Source organism: Coloeus monedula, assembly GCF_965178545.1.
Source record: "Coloeus monedula genome assembly, chromosome: 1".
Lineage (NCBI taxonomy): Eukaryota > Metazoa > Chordata > Aves > Passeriformes > Corvidae > Coloeus > Coloeus monedula.
In genome coordinates, this window is record NC_138781.1 from 22,273,545 (window position 1) to 22,300,495 (window position 26,951).

Here is a 26,951-nt window from a genome sequence, read left to right on the forward strand (position 1 = left end):
ACCTTGTATTTATAGGTTTGATGTTAAATCTCCAGAAGTAAAAGGAAGTTATGAAATACAGGCCAAATAACAGAAGAATATGCTAGACTAAAATCTCACATTTTACTTATTAAAAATATTGAATTACACAAACAACAAATGCTGGCATAATCAATTTGAGTATATAGTCATATAGATCAACATCTTACTTGCCATTTAGTATCACTTATTGATTTGACATCATTGCCTTCATACACAGTTCTTAACATTCATCTAATTATAAACACACACTGTGGCAAAAATATACACTTCTGAAAATTCTTTGTAATATTAATATGGCAGATTGCTAAGGCAGCAGAAAACATGGTTTCTATGGCAGCATTTTTTGCTGCTGGTAGATACTTGAACAAGATTTGGCTGTGAAGGTACAGAGATCTATATAATTTTCTGTATTGGGTACAGCAGTGGCACCTGAATAGGTAAGTATTGAACTGGTAAAAACAAAAAGATTCAAAGAGCCAACATGGCCGTATCATCACTAGGCTTCATCCATTTGGAACACAGCCATGTGCTTTATATCTTTTAACTGACTGGAAAAAGACTTTGCACTGCTGCTGGTTTGACTTTGTACTTACACAACAGCAGCCACACAGCATTGTCCAATGTTTTCCCATATAGGAACTTCCACTGTGCCATTTTGATTCTATTGATGTGTTTGATGTGCACCCAGAGCAGACTAGAAGTGCTAATGAAGAAGTGATGTTTATTAATGAGAATTTTTCTAGTATTGACTCAGACCTGAGGTTCCTTAAATCTCCAAAAACTTCTAATGAACTATAAATTGCATTTCTTATGTGTGTAAAGCAGTGGAGCATTACAGTAGGCTTGATATTTTCTTGATGATAGAGAAAAATGCTAAAATAGGGCTCACTTTTTGCAGCCCACAAGATGTACGGGACACAAATGCGTTAGAAGCGTGATAGGACCACTCTGAATGTGTGCACACCCACTCAGGATGTATTAAGAGCTGTTTCCTCTGGCATGCTGGCACCTGCTGCATGGAGCACTGTTGTAGGTCACATTTTGGCTTTGGAAAGTATTTTATACTTAAAGGTCTCGTGCTTGGTCATTCATCAAAGTTCAGACACGTGCCTTGTCAGTTTGGTGAGCATTGTGGAACAGACAGGAAAAAATGTGCTTTGGCAATGTATTTTTTAAAAGGCAAATTTTGCTGAACAGAAAAAGAAGATGGAATTACAAAATGCTGTAAGATTTTTAAATTTTATCACCTCAAACCCTGTCTAATCTATATGAGGAGACAAGTACTTGTATGTGTATGGACTGATCCAAGCACTTTCAGTATTTTCTAAGGTACTAGAGAAAGAATAGCAATCACTTCATGTTATCATGTGTTTAATACTAAAACCAACAGAAATTAGCTGGTGTGAAGAATGGGCAGTCTTATTTTGAAAAATATAGCAACTTGGAAGCATTCAGTTTATTGATCCTGTCTCTCCATTTTCTGTTCTCATCTGTCCTTCTTTCTCCTCATCATAAGCAGTGAAGCAGACAAAGACAGTGTTGGAAACATTTGTAGTAACTCTGAGACCAAATCCCATGCAACAGAATAGATATTGCTAGTGGGGTTTTTTTTTGGTTGGAACTTCTTGTGTTGTAAAATGTGGATTTTTGATTGCAATCTTTATTTTAAAATGATCTTCATGTAATTATGCAGTAGCAAGTACAGTTCTATAAGTACAAGAGCCTTTTACCAGCAAGACCAGTGAGTCTTTCTCCCTCTAACTCCCACCAGTGTAAAGCTCAATCCAGTGATGTAAGGGAGATAGGGAACACACTGTGAGCAGTCTAGATAAATTATCCTCACGTGTTTATCCAATTAGGTCTACTTTGCTGGATTTATGAACCAGAAAGCGAAACGGGTTCTTTAAAGGGCTCTCCCTACCTTCATGCCAGTTTTGCAGTCTGTTGTTGAAAATACACTTACACAACATTGTTTGCCCAGTTTGACTAAAGAGAGTTCTGAAAGTATAAAAATTGGAACCCAACAGTAAGGAAATGCTCATAAGAAGCATCTGAAGAAGAACTGCCCCAGTCATCATGTAGTGGCAGAATATTCCTGTCTTGGAATCATCTGGAAGGAAAAATGAAACCTCATTAGAAACGTAGAAAAAATGCTTGAAAGTCTCAGGATCACAAAGGATTAAATTAAAAAGCATGGAAATATTCAGAAGTTTAATGAAATGACGGAGTCAGTAACAGTCCATTTCTTAGGTCCTTTCAGTACATTTCAGTCACTCCCTTTTTAAAATTAGATTATTGGTATTCTCTCCAGATTTAGCAGATCTCTGGCTATTTTATGATTGTATTACCCTCTGTTTTCTAACTGCACTTTTTTCCCCAAGATGTGGCATTTACCCTTTTTTTGTTCCCAGTAGAACTTTTTGCATTCAGATTTTGTTCTTGCCTCTTGGTATTAATTTGTGGTGTTTTACATAATCTTTTTAATGTTCTACAAATGTGTATATGTAGTATTTCTGAAGATACGAAAAATGAGGCAGGCCCAGTAATGAATTATTAGTTAGAACTGTGTTTGCCATAGACCACAGAAAGGTTTAGACAAAAGATTCTTCAGTGTTTAAAGCCTTTTGGAGAACCAATTTTAGAGATGCTGAAGTCAGCGTTACTTCACAGTTTGCAAGCCTGAATTCTGAATATATACCCCTATTGAAGCATGGGATGAAGAAATCTTCAGCTTCTCAGACTGTTTTTGACTCCATGGAACAGAACATTTGCTTTTGGGCAGAGGTTCTAGGAAGGAAAGGTTATTTTTATTCAGAACACAGTTACATAAAGTTGAAGAACACTAGAGATAGCATGTCTAGTAATAATCTCTACAGTATTAAATTTGTCTATCTTCTCAGCATTTTACATTTTCAAGAGTAGACTCCTCTTTTTGTGTTGTATGTCAGTCTTTATGAAAAAAGAGAAACCGTTCTAGAATGTATTTGAACAAAATATTAAACACTATCTGAATGAGAACAGGATTTTTAAAAATCAAACTGATGCTCTCCTTTCTTATTATTATAAAATGAAATTTGACAATGTTTTGAGCAGTCAATGTGGCTAAGACTTCAGCAGTCCATGTAGACTTCATCAGGAGTAATGCCTATGAAATTGATTTTATCTAGACTATTGTACATAGTAACTCAAAATTGCCTGCCCAAAGTGTAATCACTCTTTTCATTTCTGCACTGCTTGCAAGTGTTCATAGGGAAAAATTGCAGGTATGCTGTGTGATTATATGGCACACACTGAACTCTGGCATCCCTTGAACAGTCCAACACACCTCCATGAAATATCAGCAAAAGCTATCATTTGTTAAAAGTCCATTATCTTCTTTTAACTAAAAAATCCCATGGCTAGAGTACAACCACACAAACATATTTATCCTTACAGACAAAAATTTCTAAAGAGTCCCTTTTTAGTATCATTTACTTTACTGTAATAGTGATAGCACATTACAGGCACCTACTCCCCCTGTATTAACAGGAGGGGTTCTGGACTTTCTTACTTTCTCGTGAAAAATATCTTGCAGAATCAGGTTTTCACACTATTTGAACACTGATGGGGTCACACTGGTCACTCTCTATTTAATCTAATATAAAAGAGAATTACATGTGGTGGACCAGCTGCAGAATAAGTGTTGTCCCTCACCCATTGTTTGGTTGACAGTTCCATTGTCCTTAGGGAGAAGGGCTGTCAAGGGACATCCTACCTGGGAAGAGATGCTTGGTCTCTACTGATGCTGGAAAATTCAAAGTAATAAATGACCTAAAAAGAAAAAAAGGTGTTGGGTTTTTTTTTCCTCTATTCACTGGATTCTCAGAGAAGTTAAAAGGACAGTGCAAGAACAAGTTTTTACTAACACGCTTTACTAGGAATACAGGCACCTGCAACTTAACACAGAAGAGGGTTTGAAGTTTTTAAAGTTTCGGAGTCAAAAAATGAAAAGGTCTCCAGATTCTTGTCCTAATCTGATGGGTTTGACCTATTTCCCTTGTCAGCTACAAGTGCCAGCAGAAAAGATTGAAAAAGGTTTCAGTTTTTCCCTTTGCTGTAATCTGATCCACATTCCCAAATTATATTCATCTCCAGACTGAAAAATCAAGAAACATCTCTCCCCTAGAAATGGGCAATTGATGGGATTCAGCTGCCTGAGCTTCCTCATCTGGTAGCATTTTCTAGTGCCCAAGGATATTCCATCTGCTTCCCAGGTAGCTCTTCTAGAAAGGCATGAGTCTTGAGTGGAGTCCAGTGCATCAAACAACCCTGTGTGGATGCAATGATACCACAGGAATCTCAAAAGGAACTAAAAATCTTACACTAAGCCTACACAGGCCATGTAGTCTAGAGAACAGCTCATGTTGCTCTGAAGCGGATCCTGAGTGCAGGACTTCTCACAGTCCATGCTCAGCTAACGAGATATTAAATGCACTTACCCTTGAAAGCATCTAAGTTAAAAGCTACTGCACAGGTGGGAGAGAGGATCTAAAGCAGACTGATGCTCTGACAGAGCAGGACTAGCATATACCAGGTAGCAGTGAATGTGTGTGGGCAGCAGAACCAAACCCCAGTACTCGACTCACTGTCATAGGAGAGTCTGGACAGTGCACGTTTAGATACCTGTCCTTAGGTGTCATAGTCATGAAATTAATACCTTTCCAAAGGCCTGCACTAGTGACTACACAAGTTTGTGCTCAGTATGACTATCTTGTTAAAGTCATCTTCTGTTACTCAGCTGCATGTACTGCTTTGGCAGTCCATGGGAGCAATCATTCTCACAGTGCTCTCTGCGTCACTGCTCTTAGCAAAACTTTTCTTGGAGCTGGTAATGAGAACACCCTCCAGGATAATGGAAAACTGAGTGTGGAAATGTCCCGTGGGTGCCAGAGGTCAGCATCTGTTTTCTAGCTTTTCTTGCCCTGGCATTGAGTCTGTAGTTGGATCTTTTGTGCCTAAACTGAGCAAGCTAATGGAACCATGCAAGCTTACTGCTGTGCAAATAGCAGGCAACTATAGACTGATAACGTACTGTAGTATGCCTCTCTGTGGCCTCAGAAAAATCTAAGGATACAATTCAAAGCTGATGATGGCATTTTATTGGTAGATGTTTTATAAATAGGTAAGTGTTTTTATAACTAAATCAAGTCTGTGCTGTATCACCTGCCCATGGTATGTGTGGTACATCATTATTTACATCAGAATTCACCCTGGGCAAAACTACAGCTAGTGAAAATTCATTCCTATAACTAGGGTAAAACTAGTCTTATACTACCAAAAAAATGTCTACTGCAACCCTCCTCCAAGCAAGCAAACATTACAGGGATGAATGGGAAACTTAACAAAAATTCTCATTTACTATAGGTTAATGTTGTATATAGGGTATATGAAAAGGACATGGACTGTTGGATTGAGTCCAGAGGAGGGACACAGAGATGATCAGAGCACTGAGCACTTCTATGAAGACAGTGAGGGAGTTGGGGTTGTTCATCCTGGAGAAGGCTCCAGGGACACCTTATAGCACCTTCCAGTACCTAAAGGGAGCTACAAGAAAGCATGTAGTGGTAGGAAAAGAGGCAATGGCTTTAAACTGAAAAAGGATAGGTTTAAATTAGAAAATAGAGAGAAATTCTTTACAGTGAGGGTGGGGAGACACTGTAACAGGTCATCTTGAGGAGTTGTAGATGCCTATCCCTGAAAGAGTGCAGGTTGAATGGAGCTTTGAGCAGCCTGGTCTAGTGGAAGGTGTCCCTGCCCATAGCAGGGAGTCGGAACAGTATGTTTTCTAAGGTCATTTTCAACCCAAAACATTCTGTGATACAATGATGCTCTCATACAGCATATCTAGCATATACTAACTTTGTACACTGTAAAGCAAACTGAGGACAGGAAGCATAATTTGGTTAATGAGGATTCTGCCTCTAAATGGATCTTTGTATTGAATCACTTCAAAATCTGACTGAATCACTTCAAAATCCACCTGGCAGTACAAATTTCCTGACTGCTTCCAAGCCAGGTTGCCAGCTTTGAACTGCAAGAAAGCACTTGCCCATACCAAGCCAAAGTGTCCTTCCCCAAACAGACATCCTGTTCTGGGGAGATTAAGCCCTGAGGAAAATATTCCGAGCATTTCTAAAAATAACATCTGGCTTCTTATCCTTCTATGCCAAAACAAATTACTTAGTATTTTCCCTATATAAAGACTCCAATAGCATTGCTATTGGGGACTCAGCTGCTCTTAATCTGAAAATCCACCCAATAAATCCAATAAAAAACCGCAGAGGAGCAGAAAAGCGGGTATTATTCTAATACACTTCAGGCATGTGGCCAGGCAACTTTCATGCTACAGGGAGATGGACAAGATGACCTAGACTATATGTCTTTTCTTCTCTATCAAAAATTGCTATGGTTCCATAATTACATCAAACAAAATCATGCTTTCTTCAGTCTGTAAGTGGTGCCAACTGTTATCAGTATGGAAAGGCAGGACATTTAAACCACTCAAGCAGGTGAAGTCAGTCACTGATATTATTTTTCTGAGTGCTGATAACGGCTGTTCAGCTAATCCAGTTCGTAGACTGCTTTGCTATATTGTAATGATATTTGCATCCCTGGAGGACAGCCACAAGCTATTGAAATGATGCTTGATAATGTTTCTGTGCCAGTTCCACTTCAACTGACCTGCCTGCAGTGTTATCAAAATGTTCACTTTATAGAACCTAAGCTATATTTGTGTCTCCTTGATGGAAAAGAAAAATCAGTCCCTAAACACAGTGACCTTATTGTGTAAGTTAGCAATGACAGCTTTCTTGAGTGCAAGAGGGGCAAAATTCACTTTGGGGGCTCACATTCTCTTCTCTGCTATTTTAAAGCTACAGGTTGCTAATGGACTGTCCTTCACTTCTACACAGAGCAACCCTAGTGTTTGAGCCCATCTGCTTGATGACAGGCTGAATGCAGGTTGATGGGTGGGCCATGGAGTGAGTTTTTATTAACATAACTCAGCAAGCTATTGTTCCTGTTTTTAACATGAAACCCTCAAATCCAGAAAGGTAGAGACAGAGTCTAACAACCCAGCTGTCAGCCAAGGAACAGCTGTACAATACAGTATGTTTTCAAATGGCCCACTGGTATGTAGCAAAACCTTTCTGCTCTACTGAGTTCAGGTGAATCAGGGCCAAATGTGGTAGAGAATCTGGTAGGGGAAGTTACAAAAGGGGATCATAAGCTGTTCTGACTACCATGTAGCCAAGTCTTGCCTACATGAACAAGTAATTTCATTTAGTAGGAGTGGATCTGTGAATTGAAACAGTTGGTTTTGAGGCACCTACATCAACCTTGTTCAGACACTTTTCTTTGGACAAGATTTAGGCTGATTACTAGGAGCAGTGGTCCCCCCTGCACATGTGGCTCAAAAGGGTTTACAGGATAAGACATTGGTCTGCACTTTCATGTTTTCATTGGTGGTTGAGGCACATTTAGCAGGTACCCTGGGCAGTTCTTATGCTGCAGTTTTTCTTGAAAGAAAGCCAGCTGCACACATCAAAGCTGCTTCCTGAACCAAGCCAATGTGCAGGAAGAGGAGAAGGCTTTGAGTTTGCTTCAGAAGCTTGCTGCTGCTCTGATCCAAAATACTAGGGCAGAGGCAGCCACATTCCCTGAAGAATCGCTGCTTGACATCTGGTTTGTTTTGTTTTGGTTTGGGTTTTTTTAGTATAAATAGATTAAAAAAAAAATAAAACCCATAGCCTCAAATATAGATATTTTATAGATATTTTAAGTTTCTCAAGCCTGCACTGCAATTAATTTCATTTTGCCTTCACATTCTCAAATCTCTTGTATGAGGTGCCCTGGCTGAACTACAGATGGTGTTATGCCAGAGCAATGGTGACACTACTTAAACACAAGGTTCCAGAATCTGATAAGAGCACCTGAGCAGACAATGCTAGAGTCCAACCAATCCCAAATACCCCCAACAACTGAAGAGACCAGAAGAAAAAAGCCTTATTTCAATGAAACCAAGACGAATGCAAGCATGGAAGCCACTGTTGCACATGAGAATTTCAGAATTCCCTTCTGGTTGAAAACAAAGGGGAAAATAAGCTTAAATTCCACTTAAAGTTGCAGCCTTTGCCTTTCCTCCAGTAACTTCAAAGTTGTTTTTTTTTAAATCTACACACTGACACTCATTGTAAATGGAATTCAACCCAATGCAGAACACTAGTCAAGCTCCTAAATTTTGCTCAAGGCGGGGCAGAGAATCATAAGTAGGTTTTCTCTGCAGGGTTGAATTTATTCCAAAAATTAGATGCCAGTGTCACATCGTTGCATTTCAGGACAATAAAACTAATTATCAAATACAAGATCTGAGCAGAAATGAAGTAACTTCGGAAAATGTCTTGGTGAGGAATTAGTGTTTAAAAAAACCCAGATTTTTTTGTTTGTTTGTTTGATAGATGATAAATTTTCTGGGCAGGAGTATAATTTCTGAATTAAATAATGCCTGAAATGGGATGGGTTTCTGCCTGTTGCATAAATATCTTGTTTGCTTTGTCACTTTAATTTTCCATTATTTTATTGTATGCTGACTTCTTTTTTGTTTATTGAAAATATAAGCATGACATTAATTTCATTATCCTATTCTGCTTGCAAGCATGTATTACATTTGCAAATGAAGAAGTGCTAAGGAGAAGCAAATTCAGTAAGAGGGTTTATTATGCATGCATAACCAAGCAAGTGCTTGTTTTAGAACAGTACATCTTGAACAGTTGTGATAAGGATTGTCAGGATTTAACTGTGAGTTTTATGAAAAAAAATTTTTTTAAAGTATCTACTGCAGAAAATATTTTAGTTCATTGACCTCTGCATGTTTTATCTTGAGTAGCAGCCAAAATTATTATATTTATTATTAGACTGAGTTAAAATCTGAAACAGAGAAACTAGGGACAAATGTGATTATTGTTAAAAGATTAACTTGTCATAAACGCTCATTATTGTAAGTAACCTCCTCTTTTATGGCATCTTCAATAAAAATGAAACAAACTGAAAAAAGCTGTTTTTCAGCATTAACCATGAAATCAGAAATTATGAAAACAAGAATTTTGTACATTTAAAATAATTTCGAATACTCATTCCCTTAAAATCTGCACTCTGCTGTAAATTTCAAGATAATATTAATTCTATGCAAGAAGTGATGGCACCATATGTTTACTTGAAGTGATTTGTGAAAATACAGGTTATTAGGAGAGCCAAATTGGTAGCAGGGACAGTAGTAACACTATTTCTCCTTATGGCAGAGTATAATGTTGAAGCATTATTTAGATTTAGTGATGCCAAGTTCTTATAAATTATATACAGTAATATCATATATAAATTTAAAATATTAATAACATAATAAAAAATCTAAAAATGTAAAATTAACATTAATTTGATATTATATAGAGCATATTTACACCACTATTTTACTACTGTTGTAATAGTGTAATAATATGAAGTATGTAATATACATATAAGACGGAACAATAAAATAGTTATACATACTATACTTCAGATGCTAAACAGACAAAGGTTGAAGAATGTATATCAATATGCTGAGGTTTCTTTTCATTTAGGTGAAAAGAAGATTTTTCACCTAGTGAAAGTGAAGTGGGAAGATTTTCTTTCCAACATCTTCCATGGCTATGTTTTCGCTTGTACATTCCCCCTGGTGCTTTGTCATTTCTTCCTTTATTTTCCAATCATCTTTTATGTCACATTTTTCCATGCTTTCTAGATATCTTCACTCACTAAAATTTTTGCAGATGAAGTCATGCAGTTCACTGGGCTAAGGGTGGAACACGGGGTGCTATTTCTGGCACAATTGCAAACCTACAGGTAAACCTTACTCCTGTCATTCAGTGCTTGCTTTCACTTTCTCCATGGTGCTGGAAGTGTGTAGTGTTGTACTGAACTCCTCTGTCCTCCTGGTAATTAGAAAAGGGACATGAATAAATGCAGTACCATGTTCCCAAATTGAACAGAAAATGCAGTGGGCAAGACATGAAATGAAGGCCAAGTTTGCAAGGAATTGCTTAGCTATTTGACTTCAGGAAGGCATCCCAACCCCTGAAGGAAGGACACATAAAGGCCCATTTTTTCTCTTGTTATTTCCAGATGATATCTCATTCAACATGCTGGTTTTAAACTGGGCTCACAAGAGGCTGCTGTGATGGCTACTGCAGCCCTACAGGTTCAAGGAAGATGCATACAAGTCCAGTGCTGTAAAGCTGAGCCAAAGTCCTGGCACTGTACTCAGTGTGGAAGACAGTCAAGCTTCAGAATGATGTTTCGAATATTAAATATAAGTTTATGCAACCATATGACAAATTGTCTTAGAGATGAAGACAGAGATGACCACATGTGGACATAGTTTTTTTTTTATTTCTCTCTGTCAAACATATAGAGCAATTCCAGCAAAACTTGTCACAGTTATTCTTCTAGAGCAGGATAGATATTTTGAGTATATGAAAATACCTTGTACTGAATTCATAACTGGAATTTTCTATATAAAGGTCACTGAATATGGCTGAGCCTCCAGCGTTTAAGAGCTGTGTTCCTCACAAATGGGGAAAAAGAAAATTTTCAGGCTAGCAGTAACTGCCATTTTGAAGTATGAATGTCAAACAGGTCACACCTGTCATGATGCAAATGAAGGCCTGATTGCTTTTAAATTACTACAGACTTAACTTCCTGAATAAACTAGTCACAGCCCTAATGAATTGAGCCAGAACTTCTTTAGAAATTTCCCATGGCAGAGTACTTGTATTAGAAATGGAGGAGACTATCTCTAAATACACGCAATGAGGCCTGACAAAAATATTTCCTGTACATTTCTGCAGTGCACTTGTGTTTTTTCTGACATGTGTGGGAGATGGTTGTGAATACTTGTGCTAGTGAACATGTCCCATCAGATCGCTGTTGATATCAGTGTGAGCCAGCTCAGAACAGTCCAGCTACACATTAAATACATCTAATCTTGTAATGGCTAATTTTCTGTTGGGTCTTCCAGACAGTGTATGGACAGTGTAGAGAAAAGCTGTTCAGGGATGAAAGTTAAGTGCAGTAGACGAAATGACCAGCAATGGAAATTCACTAGAATAGGTTGCTTTAAACCAAAATATAAGCAGTGACGTGTCAATGGAATGGATACAAAATAACGAGATTTAGAAACTGTGGCAGTATAAAGTTTGTGCATAAGGGAAGTAATGAAAAATACCATATAAAATAACTCCCTCAGGCTTATTAATATACTTGCTATGAACAGTTGTTGGGTTTTTTTCTGCCCATCCACATTAATTCTTTGTTAAACTTTTCATTCATATTCTAACTCAGTCTGAGTTACCCAATAGTTTATTAATTGCATTCAGATTGATTGTGGGTACATGCATGACATTACAGAAAACACTGAGTGTGGTCCCCAGACCCTCTTGGGAAATTCAGTCAATTCTCAATGTACTAGAGGACTGCATTGCTGAAAGAATCATAAAGTCTTCTAATATCTCGGGTTTGAAGGGCCCAGAAGGATGGTCAAGTCCAACTCCCAGCTCTTTTCAGCACTACCAAAAAATAAACCGTATGACTAAGGTGTCCAGATGAAAATGCTGTTCCTTTGCTTCTGCTTTCATACATACAGTTATGTAACCAAGCATCATTTTAGTGAAGCCAGACAAACCACTGAGATTATAACCATGTTTTTTGTTTGTTGCATTTTTTTTAAGAACAGACCGTTTACTATGTAAGTTTTAAATACTGGAAGAAACGTCTCATCATTAATTCATTGAGTCATCTATTTTAATTAGATCAAGAGTTAGAGAGCTCACACACTTGTATTCATATTCATTAAGGAAATGCACCATTACCTAATAAGATTGTGCACTGTTTCATGACACAAATGGTTAGACTAACAAATTATAAAAATCAAAGTTAGGAACTACTTCTATTCACTTATTTTGCATTAAAATAATTAAATATTCAATACAGAATCACAGTTAAAAGATAAAGAATCCAGAGTGTCCTTAATGATTATAAATTCAGTCATTTCTTTAAGACTCATTCTTTAGAAATAGGACACAGTAAGGCAAGAAATTTAATGATGGTACTTCTGGAGCTGAGAACTGCCCATTTGTATTTATAACAGGTGATGGTGAAGCCAGAAATATTCTTTCAAGTTGAGAGATGTCAGCCTGGCTCATTTTTCTGAAATCAAGCACGTCTACATTGCCCTGTGTTCAGTAAATTCGTGGGATTAATGGACACCCCAGGAGGTCTCATTTTACAGCATCAGGCAGCAATCAGTTGCTTGAGTTGTTGTCTCAGGAAGCCTCAGGTCTCCACAGCAGCACTAGAAGTGCTCATTACATCTGAGTAACATTCCCAACCAAACACTTGTGACTCTGTGTTATATAGTTTATTCATTTGAGGGAAGATGAGGATGGAACATCTATTTGTTCAACAAAGTATCTGTTTAAGATCTTTTGTGTCCCAGACACTGACATTTTATTTTAAATTGCATGTTGTATTATACAGTTCTGTTCCTAATACCAACAATCATATATGATGAATTCAAGAGCACAATAGATGTTTGCTATCAATTTGGTAGCATATTAGTATTTTACTCACAAAATACCATACCACTGCAGAAAAAAAATGTAGCTTTGATTACAAACAGGCATTTTCCTTTTCCACACCTTGTTTTTCTTTTTTTTCAAATCCGCCTCTGCAAGAATGCACTCACCCTCCCTTTTATTAATTGGAATAATCTCTGTAAATCCCCCTGGATTTAATTGTATCTTCCTTTTTGTTTGTTTTGTTTTCCCATTTATTATGCTTGTTATAGCTGGATCTTATGGTCTCATTAGAATCAGTAGCAAAGCTTCCTTTGAGTCCAGCCATGCTGAGCTGTGCTAGAGCCTGGGCTGGAGGTGGAGACAGATACAGCTGTGGTTTGTCACGCAGCTTCTGGGAAGTCACTTCACCAAGATGTGAGGATAGCATGGAGCATTTCAGGCCAGCGTTTTTTGATAGCTCTTCATGCCCTTTTGCAACATGTCCTTAACTTGGGTCATAGCACAGACAGAGAAATTGGTAAATGGCACAAGATGTCACAACTGATTGTGAGCATGGGGGTTTCTCCACACCTCATGCAGGCCAGGAATTTTCTCTAAAGATATATTCTGGCTAATTTTTTTTTTCTATGAATAAGTAATTAAAAATATTGCAGACTTACAGCTGATTAATGAGCATCGCTACCAATTATAGAGCCTGGTAAACACAGAAACTGGCAGGAAGGACCAGGATTCTGACTCTGCCATGGATTGCAACCTGAAGGAAAGGAAGAACCAGGAAAAATAGAAGGCAAGAGAACAAAGATGCAAAGTCATGCAGGATTATCTGTAAATCAAGCAGGATACCATGGGAGGTAAAGATTCTGTTGTGTACCCCTGGAGTTGTTGTACACTGAGCATGAAAACTGTGAAGAAAACCACTTAGCACTTGGATACCTGGGCTGCTACCAGGCAGTTATTCCTGCATCATGGATGAAGAACGTGGGATGGCAGAAAGTCTTACTTTGGAAATTGCCATAATGGTGGCATTAAGCTACAAGTGTCCAGTTGTATTTAAAAATTAACTAATTTTATTGCCGTGTGTGCTGCAGGGTGAGTTTCAAGCCATAAGCACTTGGCTAAAATAGAGGTAGAAAAAGTCTTCCTTCCTTCCTTCCTTCCTTCCTTCCTTCCTTCCTTCCTTCCTTCCTTCCTTCCTTCCTTCCTTCCTTCCTCTGTTCCATCCTTCCTGTCACACTCATGTCTTTTCTATCTCCCTCTCTCTCTTCCTCCCATGCATTTTTTCCAATCAGAATGCAAATATGCTTTCATCTAAATGAAAAGATTCTTTTTTGCTTTAGGTCAGGTCATGGAACTGTAGCTTGTATAAAATTGCAGAGTTAACAAAGAAAAGTATATAGAATTTTATAACTCATGTGAATGCATTTGGGGAGCTGCAGAGGAAGAGGTATATGTGCATATGTAAATAAACTTCTTTTTCCATTTGGACTTCATAGAGCAATTTGGAATTCTTTCTTTTTCCCTTGCATAACCTCAAGTGCTGAGAAAAACCAAAGCTTTCATAAATCCGTGTTCTGAGCTTCTGTTAAAAAAAAAAAAAAAAAGAATGCATGAAAAGGTAATGCACAGAAATACCCTGATTTCTGGTTAAAAATGTGTCATCAAATGCTACACAATGCAACAATGATGCAGTATTTTATGGATGAGTTTTAAGAGAAGGTGAATGGTATAAATATAATTCAAAATTATGATTAATGTTTACCCTGCAAGACGTTTTCTGAAGTAGATTGCAAATATACATAATAGAAGAAATAAATTGACCAATCTGGATTTACTAATTGTTTATTAATATATTATCATAAAAATTATTCTCTGTTGCTATAAGCGAAGAAACCCACTGATATTAGACATATTGCATCATTTGTGATATTGAATAAGTCTACATGAGCTGGTTTTAATACTGAGGTATCTGCAAAGAAAGAGTCTAACAATATTAAAAGAGAGAGACTTAAATGTTTAATGCTATTAGTATTAAAGACTATAAAATGCTATCTGATAGGATTAGCCTGTATTTTGTGGAAAAGGCACTTAAAGAAAATGGTTCTAGCAGCCATATATGAGTTGTGAGATAACTATTATTATGCTCATATCAAATGCTGTATTTCCTACACAACTACTGCATGATCAATATCATTATTGCAAAGTGCTTTTAGCTAACTCAAATATGAAAGACACTACATATAAGTTAAATTCCATTCTGTTCTATAGAAAAAGCCTTTAGGCCAAAATGTACAAAGATCTTAAAAAATGTCAAGTACATTTAATCTGAAAAGAAGTGACAGACAAAGAAATACATCACACAATCCATTAAATGCAGTGCTAGAACATGCATTGTACTCTAAAAATTGCAAGTGGAAAAGCAAGAATGGTAAGATATAAATGGAGGACTGACTCTTCAGATTAATTGATAATACCTCAATCATCAGCAAAGGTGTAAAAGAAATGATCACCTGAGAGGAGGAGAGAGAAAGTAGTATGAATCAGTGAACAAATTGGAGGAATTGACTTTGAAGAGAAGGCAGACAAAAATGTCACAATCAGATTCACTGAAGGACTCGCATTTGAGCAGAAAAGCAGGACTATAAGGAAAAAGGGAATGATGTTTTTTTTCTTCTTCTCCTTAACAGGAACGGTTCTTCTGTCCAACTGAAAACAACCATTTCCATTCCACCTGCATTTTTCCACAGTCATATTGACATGTAAATTCAGTGAACCCTTTAGTAGGGCATATATTTAGAGCAGTTGCACCAATCACCATATCTGCAGAGTAGCTGGAAATATATTGACATCCTCTATAATTTTTTATCTTTTTAATCTTACACATGAAGCTCTTAGAATTTGCTTTTAAACACCTAGACTATAACCCCAGCTGTAAGAATCAGTTCCAGTTACCCCAGAAATTGTTGCATCCTCTACCACCAGTAATTTTGACAGTTCTGATGCCCTTTGTGTTCTCAGGCTGTCATTGAGTCATATTTCTTCATCTTCTTAGGGCTGTTGCTCTAGATACTGAATTGCAAACATTTTTATTTTTTTTTCTTTAGTGGCAGTGTTTGTATTTTTAAATTGTTCTTTAATGACTTTATGCTTGGAAATTCTGTCAAAGCAATAAATCAAATGCTAATGCTAGTATTAATATAGGGCATACATTAACAATGAGGCTCAGAGATAAAAATAAAGCAGCAACACAGTAATCATTAAGCAGATTTAGTGTAATTTTTGATTTTCCTAAATCTTCAAATCAAATTTAGTCAGCCAAATTGCTTCACATATTCCCCCTCATAAATATATCATGCTTCATCTTAAAATGACACCTGCAACATCGATGTGAAAATTGTCCGTAAGTCTTTCCCATTGATGGTAAGAAACCTTATGGATTCCAGCCTAAATATACTGAAGACTTTACATACATATTCTGGTCTTTATGACTGAGTATATTTCCTGGTCTATTTGGAAATTGTGTGTTTGCTGTATTCAATTTATTTTTTTTTTAATCTGCATCTCACTAATTGGTTAATACATGAAAGCAGATCCTTTATCACCTTCTTTTACAACTGGGAGTTGCCCTGACTCAGGCTCAGGACCTCACATCTGACATTGTTGAACCTTATGAGGTCCACATGCATCCACTTGTGGAGCTTTTCCAGTTCTCTTTGGATGGCATCCCATCGCCCAGGCATTTCAACCACACCACTCAGCTTCTTGTCATCTGCAAACTTTCTGTAGGTGCACTTGATCCCACTATGCCATTGATGATGATATGGAACAGCACTGGTCCTAATATGGACCTGTGAGGACGCTGCTCATCGCTGATCTCCATTTTATCCCTTGATTTTCTCAAATTGAACTTTCTTTCCATTTATGTTATTTCCATTCTATTTTTAATACCCTCTTTAAGCTGGCTGTTTATGCCAGAACTCTTATTTCTGCACTGCATGCAATTCCAGGCAGTTTTTTCTCAGGTCAATAAATAATAGTTCGATAATTACTTTGTCGTAGTTTAACCCCTGTTTAAAACTAAACTACTATGAAGAAAATTAACTCTATCCCAGTGAAAACCAGCAAATACTTCTTTTAAATATATCCCTTTGCAATACAAAATGATCTAAACTCTCAAATTTGATTAATTATATATTTCTCTAAAAATTAAACTGAATACATACAATTTTGTATGTATCTTACTGTTAGGTACCTAATTACCTTTGCAGGTCAACTCTTGATCCCATTTATAGAAAATCCAATATAAGCAGCTGCCTCAGTTCCACCAGATTCTGAAAATGAGGAGAAAAATGTTGAATCACACTGGGATGTTTGAAAAATGCCCCCTTGTTTCAGTCAGCAACATCCACAAGAAAGAGTTTTAGTGGTTATATTCTCCATTTATAATGTTGAAAATGTGTATAGAAAATCTCAAAATTCAATTATTTTATAAAGTTACCAGAAGCCACAATGTATCTTAGAAAATAAAAGATTTTCTGAAGAACTGCATAGATCTACTTGTGTTTCTTGAATTATTTTGTCCCATAAGGTTTGTTACAATCAGCAGTGATGATTTTGATTGTAAATTAGGAATTGGTTTACATGTCCTATTAGTTCCAGCAGGTTTGTACTCTGAGAGGCATGTAGGACCTGCTAAAAGCATTGCACTTCTCAGCATTCTAGTAGCAAATGGATGTGCATATAATTGAAAATGTTGCAGTAATCAGCTGAGTGTGAGAAATATGAAGATGTATTTATTTGCAGAAGTTAGGTGTTTCCTTCTGAGTCAGCTGAGAATGACAGCATTTACTGCCTTTGAAGGAAAAATCCTTTGCAATAGATAACTCTGTAATTCCTCACTGTAGTCCTCACAGTGGCAGAAACTATGCATAGAGTTTTCAAGCTGGAGAATGGCAGAACATATGTGAGATAAATGAAAATGTCCTGTACTGCCAGCTATTGCAGCTGAACAAATCACTTGCTTTTTATTCTATCTCCACAGTTAAACTTCCCTAGGAAAGTCTTTAGGTAAGATTACAGTCTTCTCCGGGGAAGAAAAATAAAGAGAGATTTCAGGGAAAAGTTCATTAATTTCAACCAATCTGATGTTCAGTTACATATCCTAATATCAGGACATTTTTGTGGTACTCAAGTTTCACACTGCACACAAGTACTTTGATTACTTCCTGCATTCTATCACCTGCCTGCTGAGTTTTAAGGGTCTTTTAAAATCTATCTCACTCTAGCTGCAGAAGAAAATATATAAGGACATAAAAATTATGTGCAGCTATCCCTAAAACCGGTGAACGAGGAAGATGTGGTAAACAAGCACTCAAAATGAAGGTTCTAAAATTGCTGTTTCTACACATCTACGCACAGGTCCTGATGACCCAGAGATGTTCTGCACCAATCCAGGCAATTCTATATATTTTCCTCAAAAATGTTATTTACAAGTGTTCACATTAATGATCCAATGAAAATATGAATTACAGACTGAGGTCTAGTTTGCCTAATTTGGCCATGTAACTTACTTTTAAACCTCTTATCCCTCTCTTCTGCTCAAAGATCTCTCAAGTACATCTATGCCTTTCCCAAATTGTGGGAAGCAAACTGTCTCAAAGGCTACATCTACACTTTGGTCTTCCCCAAAAAGCACATACACCCCAGGGCAAACTGTCCATATGTCCATACTTGCCCTAAGTCTCCTCAAGTCTGTCTGGTACTGTCAGGTGTAATTATTGTGTTTGTTTTGATTTCAGTCTGCATGAAGAAGTGTAAAGGCTACATTAAACTGCTGTTGGGGTAGTTCTTTTGTGGCATGATGCTGCATGTGCTTTTATGGCATGCAAGTGTTGCCTTCTTTGGAAAAAGTCATTTGGGTTTTCATAAGACTCTGCAGGGAATGGAGAGATTGGTAGTGTCTCATCTTTGCTGCCTGTAGAGTGTGGTCCCTGCACTGAATGTTATTCTGGAACTGTAGTCATTTTTATCTCAAAGGAAAGTATGAAATGAAAAAGCCTGAGAATGAACTATCACACATGGAGTGGGAATGATAGAGGGCCAGATTCTAGAAGCCAAGTTATTTGCCAGTGTAGATCTACCAAATAGTATTTTACAGCTGACATTTCACCAATACTGAATCGAGTGGAAAAATTACCTTCAGCATCTTACTTATAACATTACTATTAACATGTCAGAATGCAATTTGCCTTGACTTTCATTGTTGAGTTTCATTTAATTTCTTTTCCACTCTAAGTCTTGGACCTTTCTCCTTGCACTTGCATTTACTCAGCTATTCACAATCCCGTATTGACGAATGTGATTTCACTGTCCAAAGTGCAGCACTTAACACACATCTTACTGAGTTTTATCTTGCTGATTTAAGACCATATCTGAAGACTATTACATTAATTTTGAATCTTCATCCTGGTCTCTAAAGCATTTGTGTACCCTGTGCTGTTAATTAGTATCATTCATAGATTTCATACATAATCACAATTCATTTTGTTATCTAAATCACTAATGAAAATATGCTTAAAAGTCTTAGATGTAGACTGTAATCTGTAGCTAATTTATGTGCTTATATTTGTCCTATTTCTCCTTTAACCTGTAGTCTGAGAACCCCCAAGAAGCCCCACAGTATTTGCATAAGTATTTAATACCTGCATTCATATCTAATCTGGTTCACAAAATTATATTTAAGTTACCAAACTTATGTCCCCAAAGAGGGAGCAGTCTGTCACTTACTGAGCTCTGCATTAACATAAGTTAGCTGTTCTGTCACTAAGTTTGCATTCCAGTTTAGAAACAGGTAATCAAAAGTGGGCTAATGGTGCTGTATTTTTCTCGTGTTCTATTACAAGCACCCTGCATTGACTCTACTATCTTTATAGAAATCTATGGGTTTGTAGAAAATTGTGTCTGAAAGTTTTATTGTATCAAGTGACCTACTTTTCACCTTAGTCCGTTTGAACATAGCAGATATATTTACTATCGGTTACTGAGACAAGAAATGTGGTATTGTTTTGTCTAGATCAGCATCCTTTAATGGTCATGCAGTCTATTAAATATCTATTACAGACTCTGGATTTAATAAATGATTTCTAATTGACTATATGTCAGTGGCAACATTCAAGAAAACTCAGTTACATGGGATTTTTCATTGATTTTCCCTATATTAGAAAATGAAATGTCAGCTACCATTAATTGCATTTTCACAATAAGAAGCATACTGCAAAAGTAGCTGCTAAGTGAAAGCACTTCTAGCCTAACATACAATTGAAGTTTTTTTAAAAAATTAATCCAATATATAAACAATTATTACAGTTATGTGCCTCTGTGGTTAAAATTGATGACAATCTATATATATACAATCTATAATACAGAACCATTTTGCAGGCTTCTAGAAAAAAAATGCATTCAGATACATATTCTGCACTTGTTTATCCTTGTACACCACACTGTCTGCATCCAGCACCACAGAAGTTGGTTAACCCACAGTTTCCAGGAGTTCTTACCTACAAGGATGGCATCACCCCTGACATCAGCTTACACCACTGCTGTCTATGACTCAAAGACAGAACTGCTAACTTTTATTGTTTTATACACGTGTCTACCCAGGCTATGTGTACTGAGGAGGGTGTGATCCAGAATAAAGTTTATGAGACTGTGACACTTATATTCTTTACCATGGATGATCCACAGTTCAGAATGTGTTGGTGCATCTTTCCTGCTTGCATGTGTCCGCACTGGTGTAATCAGGCCTTCATGATCACGTATGTTTTCTACAGGTGTAATTCTATAGATTTTCTTTCATGCGATCACATTTATCATGCCAGAATTGACCATCTATATAATCCTGGTGAGATGATATTAGAAGTCTGGATGTGAAAATTCATTTGACTATGCACAATTTGCAGTAGTGAAGGAAGTTCTTATGTCTTTGTAGAGAAAGAAAAATGCATGATCTTTCTAAAGTATGTGATGTGGCATTCAATTTCCCTGTATCTGATCGATAAGCAAGCAGGAAGTTACATCTTTTGCCAAGATAGACAAGCATAATTAAGCAATAAGGCAATGGAGGTAGTTGTGATTATCTTAGGATGCACCTGGGAGCTGCCTTGTTGCTATTTTAAAACATCTTTATGTGAAAGGAACTGTATTAATTTCTGCTGAGAAAGATGAAGTTGGCAGCTTGGAATGCTCATGAGGAGCAGTTTCAGTCGTGCTTTACAGACAGTAAGGTGGTGTGTTCACCCCAAACAATTAGACTTCTCCTTCAGCAGAAGCAAAGATGGAGCAGGTTGTAAACATTTAATTGACAGTTCAGACCAAGGGGAAAAAAAAAAAAGAAGCACAACCCCTCCCCCAAAACAATTATGCTTTGGCTGGCTTCCAGTGAGTGTGAAACTTACATTTTTACCAGTTTAGAATAAAAATATGTTGCCTCCAACACTTGACTTTCAGGGAAGACATCTCTGCATAATTAATACTATTGCATCCACATTCTAATTTATGCATTTTAATTATATCAAAGGCCTGGTGAATAATTAATGCTAGCAAAACAATGGGTCTGAAGCATAAGCTGAAAAGTATCACTTTTTAATGGGCTCAGTAAATTTAAATAACTAATGAAAGCTATTTAACTATTTGATTGTGAGAATATTTCTCCTGATACAATCAAGTATTAACTACCATAACTGAGCAGTCTCTCAACTGGAAAAATGTTAGGTCAGGCTGGTTGTTTTCTGAGTGTACTACAGTTCATTGACCCACCTGAGCTATATGCTTGCAGGAAAGACATTTATTTGGATGTTTCCCCTCTGGGAGGGACTGGCATGTCATTTGTATCATCTATAAGATGTAAAATCAAAATTCCAGGCACAGCGTTCCCCTTTGACTTACTGTCTTCAAGTAGGTCAGTTCATGCAAGTTTCATGGGGAGATTTAGAATTGAATCTAAAGAAATACAATATAGAATTTACTATCTTTGAGTTCAGCAATCTAAGAATTAAGGATGTAGGCCAGGTTAGTAATTTAGAGCCTTGCAGTGGTCAGAGAGAGGTAGAAACTCTGGAGAATTTAATCTCATCCTAAAATGGGTTTTTGAAATAGATGGGATTAATAACCATTTGGCAGTGTCTAGCATTTTTCTGTTTCTTACAGAGGAAGCTGTCTTACCCATACACCTAACTTCTAGACAGCCAAATTTAGATGAAGTTAATCTCACTAGCAAAGGCAGCCTCTAAAACTATGGTGCAAAAAAGACCTACTCACACCAATCTGAAGGTGCAAAGACCAAGGCAAAGCAGACGGGCTCACAGCACAGAGCTGTGCAAAGTTCAGCGTGTCACACTGACACGTGCCAAGCATCCGGTTGCTTGGCCAAGTCTCAGACTTGAACTGTGTCACTCATTAAGAAAGTCCTCCCCCTTTGAGGGGCTCAAAATGTATGTTCATGTTGATTTGCCATACCCAAGCACTCGCCTCCACCCTGCTCTGGTCCCTGGAGCAGTGCTGGGCAGTGTGATGTGCGAGGAGCAGGCTGTCCCAGATGTGCAGTGTGTCCTAGCTTTGGTGTACTCTGAGTTTGTCACGCAAAGAGTGGTGAAAGCATGTGGACAGCAGACAACACTGACTGCACAGCATGGGAAGCCTGGCAGCAGAAAGTACTCATTTCTTTAGGAGAGTAAAATGATACAGCAAATGACGAATTACTGCAATCCCTGGCAATATATTACATACACTCAAGAAATATCAGCTTGTCAATATGAATATAAAATGAATAGCTTCTACCAACTTTTTTGTTCTTGTTTTCCACATCAGAAGTTTGCACTTCAATGCAAAATGTTTAAGGAAGTGCCATAAAATTAACAATATAATGAAGGACTTTTAAAAGAAATAAGATTGACAAAGGATGCTGCCAATTTTGCATATGAGGCCCTTTATTTAAGTGCATTAATTTGAGCTCAAAAATTTTTGGGTCCTATGTTTGAAGTTTTCTTTTTTTACCTAATATTGTATATTGAAATGAAAGTATTTGATTCTCCATAGCAATCACTTGTGTCACGGGGGAGATACGGAGGGTGACTATGCAGGAACTAATTGTGTTTTCCCTGTTCTCAGCTGTGTTTGCATGAGCCTAGACATGAGCTAGTGCTCTCCTCAGTGTTTGTGGCCTGTGTCAGGCGGGCAAGAGCTACTTTCAGTTTGGGTAGGTGGGTTGATGTGTCCCCTCATGCAGATGTTGGGAAGGACAGGGAGGAATGGCAAAGGCTCCTGCAGAGCTGTCTCTGCTCCAGGGAAATCTCAGCCAGCCATAGCAATCTGCTGCCTGGCCCCACTGAATATTTCATAGAAGGTAGAAAGTAGAACACAAAAAAAAAATCTGCCATAGTATCAGATTAAACCAGTTTATTTCTTGTGAGCAATAGTACCTGAAAGAGCAGACAGATGTTGGGGCAATCTAGGGCTGGTGTGAGAGTTAACACTGGGAATTTACTTATTCTTCACTGCTCGGCTTCCCTGCCCAGGAGCTAGGCAGTATCCTGATGCTCTTCCTCTGCACCCCATTCCTCTCTACTTCTCTTGCTGCAGAACCTACAATGAGTAGTAAGAACAATTCCTCAAGAAACTATTCTTCTATTAAATCCAGTTTAAGACCAAAACCTCATTAGCATGTATGGGATGGAGTCTGGTGTTTTAGCTGTCCAGTGCTTGTCCAGTGGATGATGAAAAGAGCTGCTGAAGCAGAAGTTCACGAGCTCAGGTGAAGTGTCTCCCTTTGCTTCTGCCTCTGCAGGACTATGCTGAGAAGGAGAAAGCTGCAGCCAAGGCCCTGGAGGATGTGAAGGCGAACTTCTACTGTGAACTGTGTGACAAGCAGTACCACAAACACCAGGAATTTGACAACCACATCAATTCTTATGACCACGCTCACAAGCAGGTAAACTTGACAAATGTCTTGCATGTTACAGTGGTCTCTCTTCTTTCCTCATTGATTGTGGGAGGTTTCTAAATTCACTCAAGTAGAAGACAATTCATCACTTGATGTTTTCAACTTTAACTTGCTCCTTTCCATTAAAGTAAAATGGAAAATATTCATCTTTATCACAATTTCTTTTAAGCTACTCTGACTGAAAGACCTCCATCTGTAGTTTTAGATACGTGCTTAATACCAATGTCCACACTAAATTTGGTATATTTAAATGTGGAATTACTTAAAAACCACAGGTGGGGGAAAGACCACTTCCTCAAATAACCAGGTCCCTCTTCTGGATGCAGAAGGCATATGACCATGCTGTTTGAAGCTGGTTGTGCTGTTTCAAGGGCAGAAAAGAGTTTGTCTATTTTTTTTTTAAAGCATCTGTTTCTGGAGTTAAAATCTATGTTTCATAATGTTTCTCAGGGTGAAATACATTTTGCCTTGCATGCAGAACATGATATAAAATAATCCCTAATGAGATGTTGGATTCCTGGAAAAAGATAATAAATACTAATTTTTATCACTGTTTTTGCATCAGTTTTATCACATGTGTGCGTGGTAGGTATACCCTACCCATATGTGCCTATTAACCTTATTTCCTGCATCCTAATTTTCCTCCAATTTTAGCAAACTCCATATTTCAGTTGGCAATATGGAAGGAAAATGCAATTAATTCATATAAACACTTTAAAATTTAAAGAAAATGGTTTGTGAAGTTCAGGAATGAACAGATCATACCTGCTGAAGTGACAGATCATACCTGCTGACCTGACATGCTAAGCACGTGTAACTAGATTCTACAGACGTATTTTTTCTCCTGTATTTCTGCTAGTGCTCGCATTTAAGCTCTCATGTATTGCGTGCATCCAAGTTGCCAGGGAATTTGTGTCCTCTGTGTGATCACACTTGTGGGTTCATGGGGGTCAGGAGATGTGAAATCATTAGAAGTTGCAGGTATTTCTGATAGAGGATTAGAATAATGTTGAATAAAATGAGCAATGCTAAAGGCAAAAGTCCTCACTCTCCCTGAAAGCAATCTTATTGTCTTCTGCAATATCACAGAGGATGTAAATCACCCTGGAATTTTTTTGTGTGCATCTATCACAGCACTTCATTAAAAATCTGCCTAAGGTCTGCCCACTCATCATGCTGAACCATCCTGCTGAATTCAAGCACCCCAGTCAGTTACCCATGAGTAATAATGGAACTCTTTTGTCCCATCACTCCCAAAACAGAGTTATGTATTTATGTATTAAATCAAAAGCAATTTCTCTCATCACCATTCCATTAATTAATCCATAAAAAAATTTATAATAATACGAAACCAATGCTTTTCCAGATCCTAAACATGTGACTCTAATCCCTATAAATCCCCATTTGCTGCACAAAGGAATTTTTCACCCTTCAGCTGTTTTTTTAAGTCATCAGAAATGCATCTGAACTCAAATTGAGCCATTTCTGCTCTTTTCTCTTCACACACTTCCCCTGCAAAAAGCAGTTTATGCTAAATCAAACAGCCTACTTCATGCACCAGCTATGATTGGGTTGTTGGGCAGGGTAGGTTTTGGCAGGTCTGTTATAAAAGGGCGTGTTTAAGCAATAAAACTCTTCTTAATTTTCAGATAAATTTCCTGCTTTAAAAGCTGCCAGACATCGTGCTGGAAACTAAGAGTCTGCACAGAAATGCACAACACATACAGAATATCAACTGGCAGTGCAAGCTCACCTCATCCTGCCCTTTCAGATGTAGTTCAGAAGCTCAGTTAGTGCAGGATTAGCTAGCTACCCTCCTGATGTGACAGGGTAATTCAGTCTCTTCTCCCATCTCACTTCTTACCTGGTCAGCCAAGTCTGGGAACAGCATTAGTTTGCTTCTAGGAACAGTGTGCATGTACCCTTTTCTCTGACTTTTATAGTGAGTCACAGAAAAGCCTCTATTCTTCATGCTTTTTACAGAGTAATCTTAAAAAAAAAAAAAAATATATATATATATATATATTTAATTTATGGTTTTCTGTGGGTTTAGTTAGCTCAGTTTCAAAATGTTTATTCTGGGAGGGACATTAGCCACCACAAGAGCTTCTTCCTCTGAAGATAGGTTTTCTGTTTCCCAGCAGTAATTTGAGGGTAGCTTTAGTAATCAGCATGGATATGTTCTAAATATCATTCTTCTAATGGAGAGTAAATTAAAATAAGACACTCTTTGCATCTCAGTAACAATACAGTGTAGTCCTCCCATGTGATTTCCCACTTAAATGCTACTACTTCACAATTTGTATTAAAGTGGCAATGATGTTTAGAGAAGATAGAAAGGCAGAAACAAGGGTATTGCACTGAGTACTTAATCATAAGTCTTTTGTTTGTCTTCCAGAGGAAGCAGATTTTATTCAGAGAATTATGGCTTTAATCTCCAAATATTGTGGTTTCATAAAATTAATTTTGTGATCCATTTTCTTATAGATGATTTCAACCAGTTGTTATAGCAGGAAGTGCTAAGTCCTGGACCTAGAAGCTGGCATACCAGCCACTGCCCTCCCTGTCCTCAGAGGCTGCAAAATGTTATTATGACAGTCTGGCCTTGTTTGCATAACTGGTCTTTCTGCTGTCCTTCTGTGTTAGATTACTCTAAAGCAGTATACTCAGACAGACTTTCTCTCTCTCTCTCTCTGCTTGCTACATGCCTTCATACTTATAGATATAAAATATGATGTATGTGTACATATATATGCATAAATTTTGACAGACCATCAAAGATCAATGCCTACATCTTCATTATATCCTAACACTGTAATGACCCTGGAGAGTTCCAATATTATTTATCTATTTTTGAGTAACATTGTCTGACTATTAAGCAATTTTTATTCCTTTGGTTGTCTTGTCAGCATTACTTTCAACATATTTCCTGACACACTACAAGAATTTTTCACTGATATTACCTGCTATTGGAAATTAATTTATTTTAGTGCAGGGCTGGATAAATTGAACACAGAAAATGTATCTGATTACAAGTTTGCACTCCCACCCAGATTTACCCAAGCTATCTGTTGTTAAGCCTGATACTCAACAAGGCTGGGGCAGGAGTGTGAGTGAACTTCCTGGAGAAACTTTCGTCACCATACAGCCCTGTGCATACATATCTCATTGGCCCACCACATATCAGCTAACCCACTTGAAATCACAGCTTTTTTCTTTGTGTTTTTTTCTATGACTTTATAAAGTCTGGGGCAGCAGTCACAGGGAGTAGCCCATTTGATAAATCTGCAGTT

General features: G+C 37.5%; 1 protein-coding gene across 1 annotated transcript in view; it reads left to right on the forward strand.

Annotated features, from left to right (window-relative positions):
- Positions 1-26,951, forward strand: part of ZNF804B (zinc finger protein 804B) — a gene marked incomplete at both ends in the record, with an annotated part of 227,824 nt that overhangs the window by 174,493 nt on the left and 26,380 nt on the right. Inside the window, one exon of the mRNA XM_082290674.1 lies at positions 23,503-23,646. Within this exon, the coding sequence (XP_082146800.1) occupies positions 23,503-23,646 (144 nt within the window). The remainder of the gene's footprint in view (positions 1-23,502; positions 23,647-26,951) is intronic.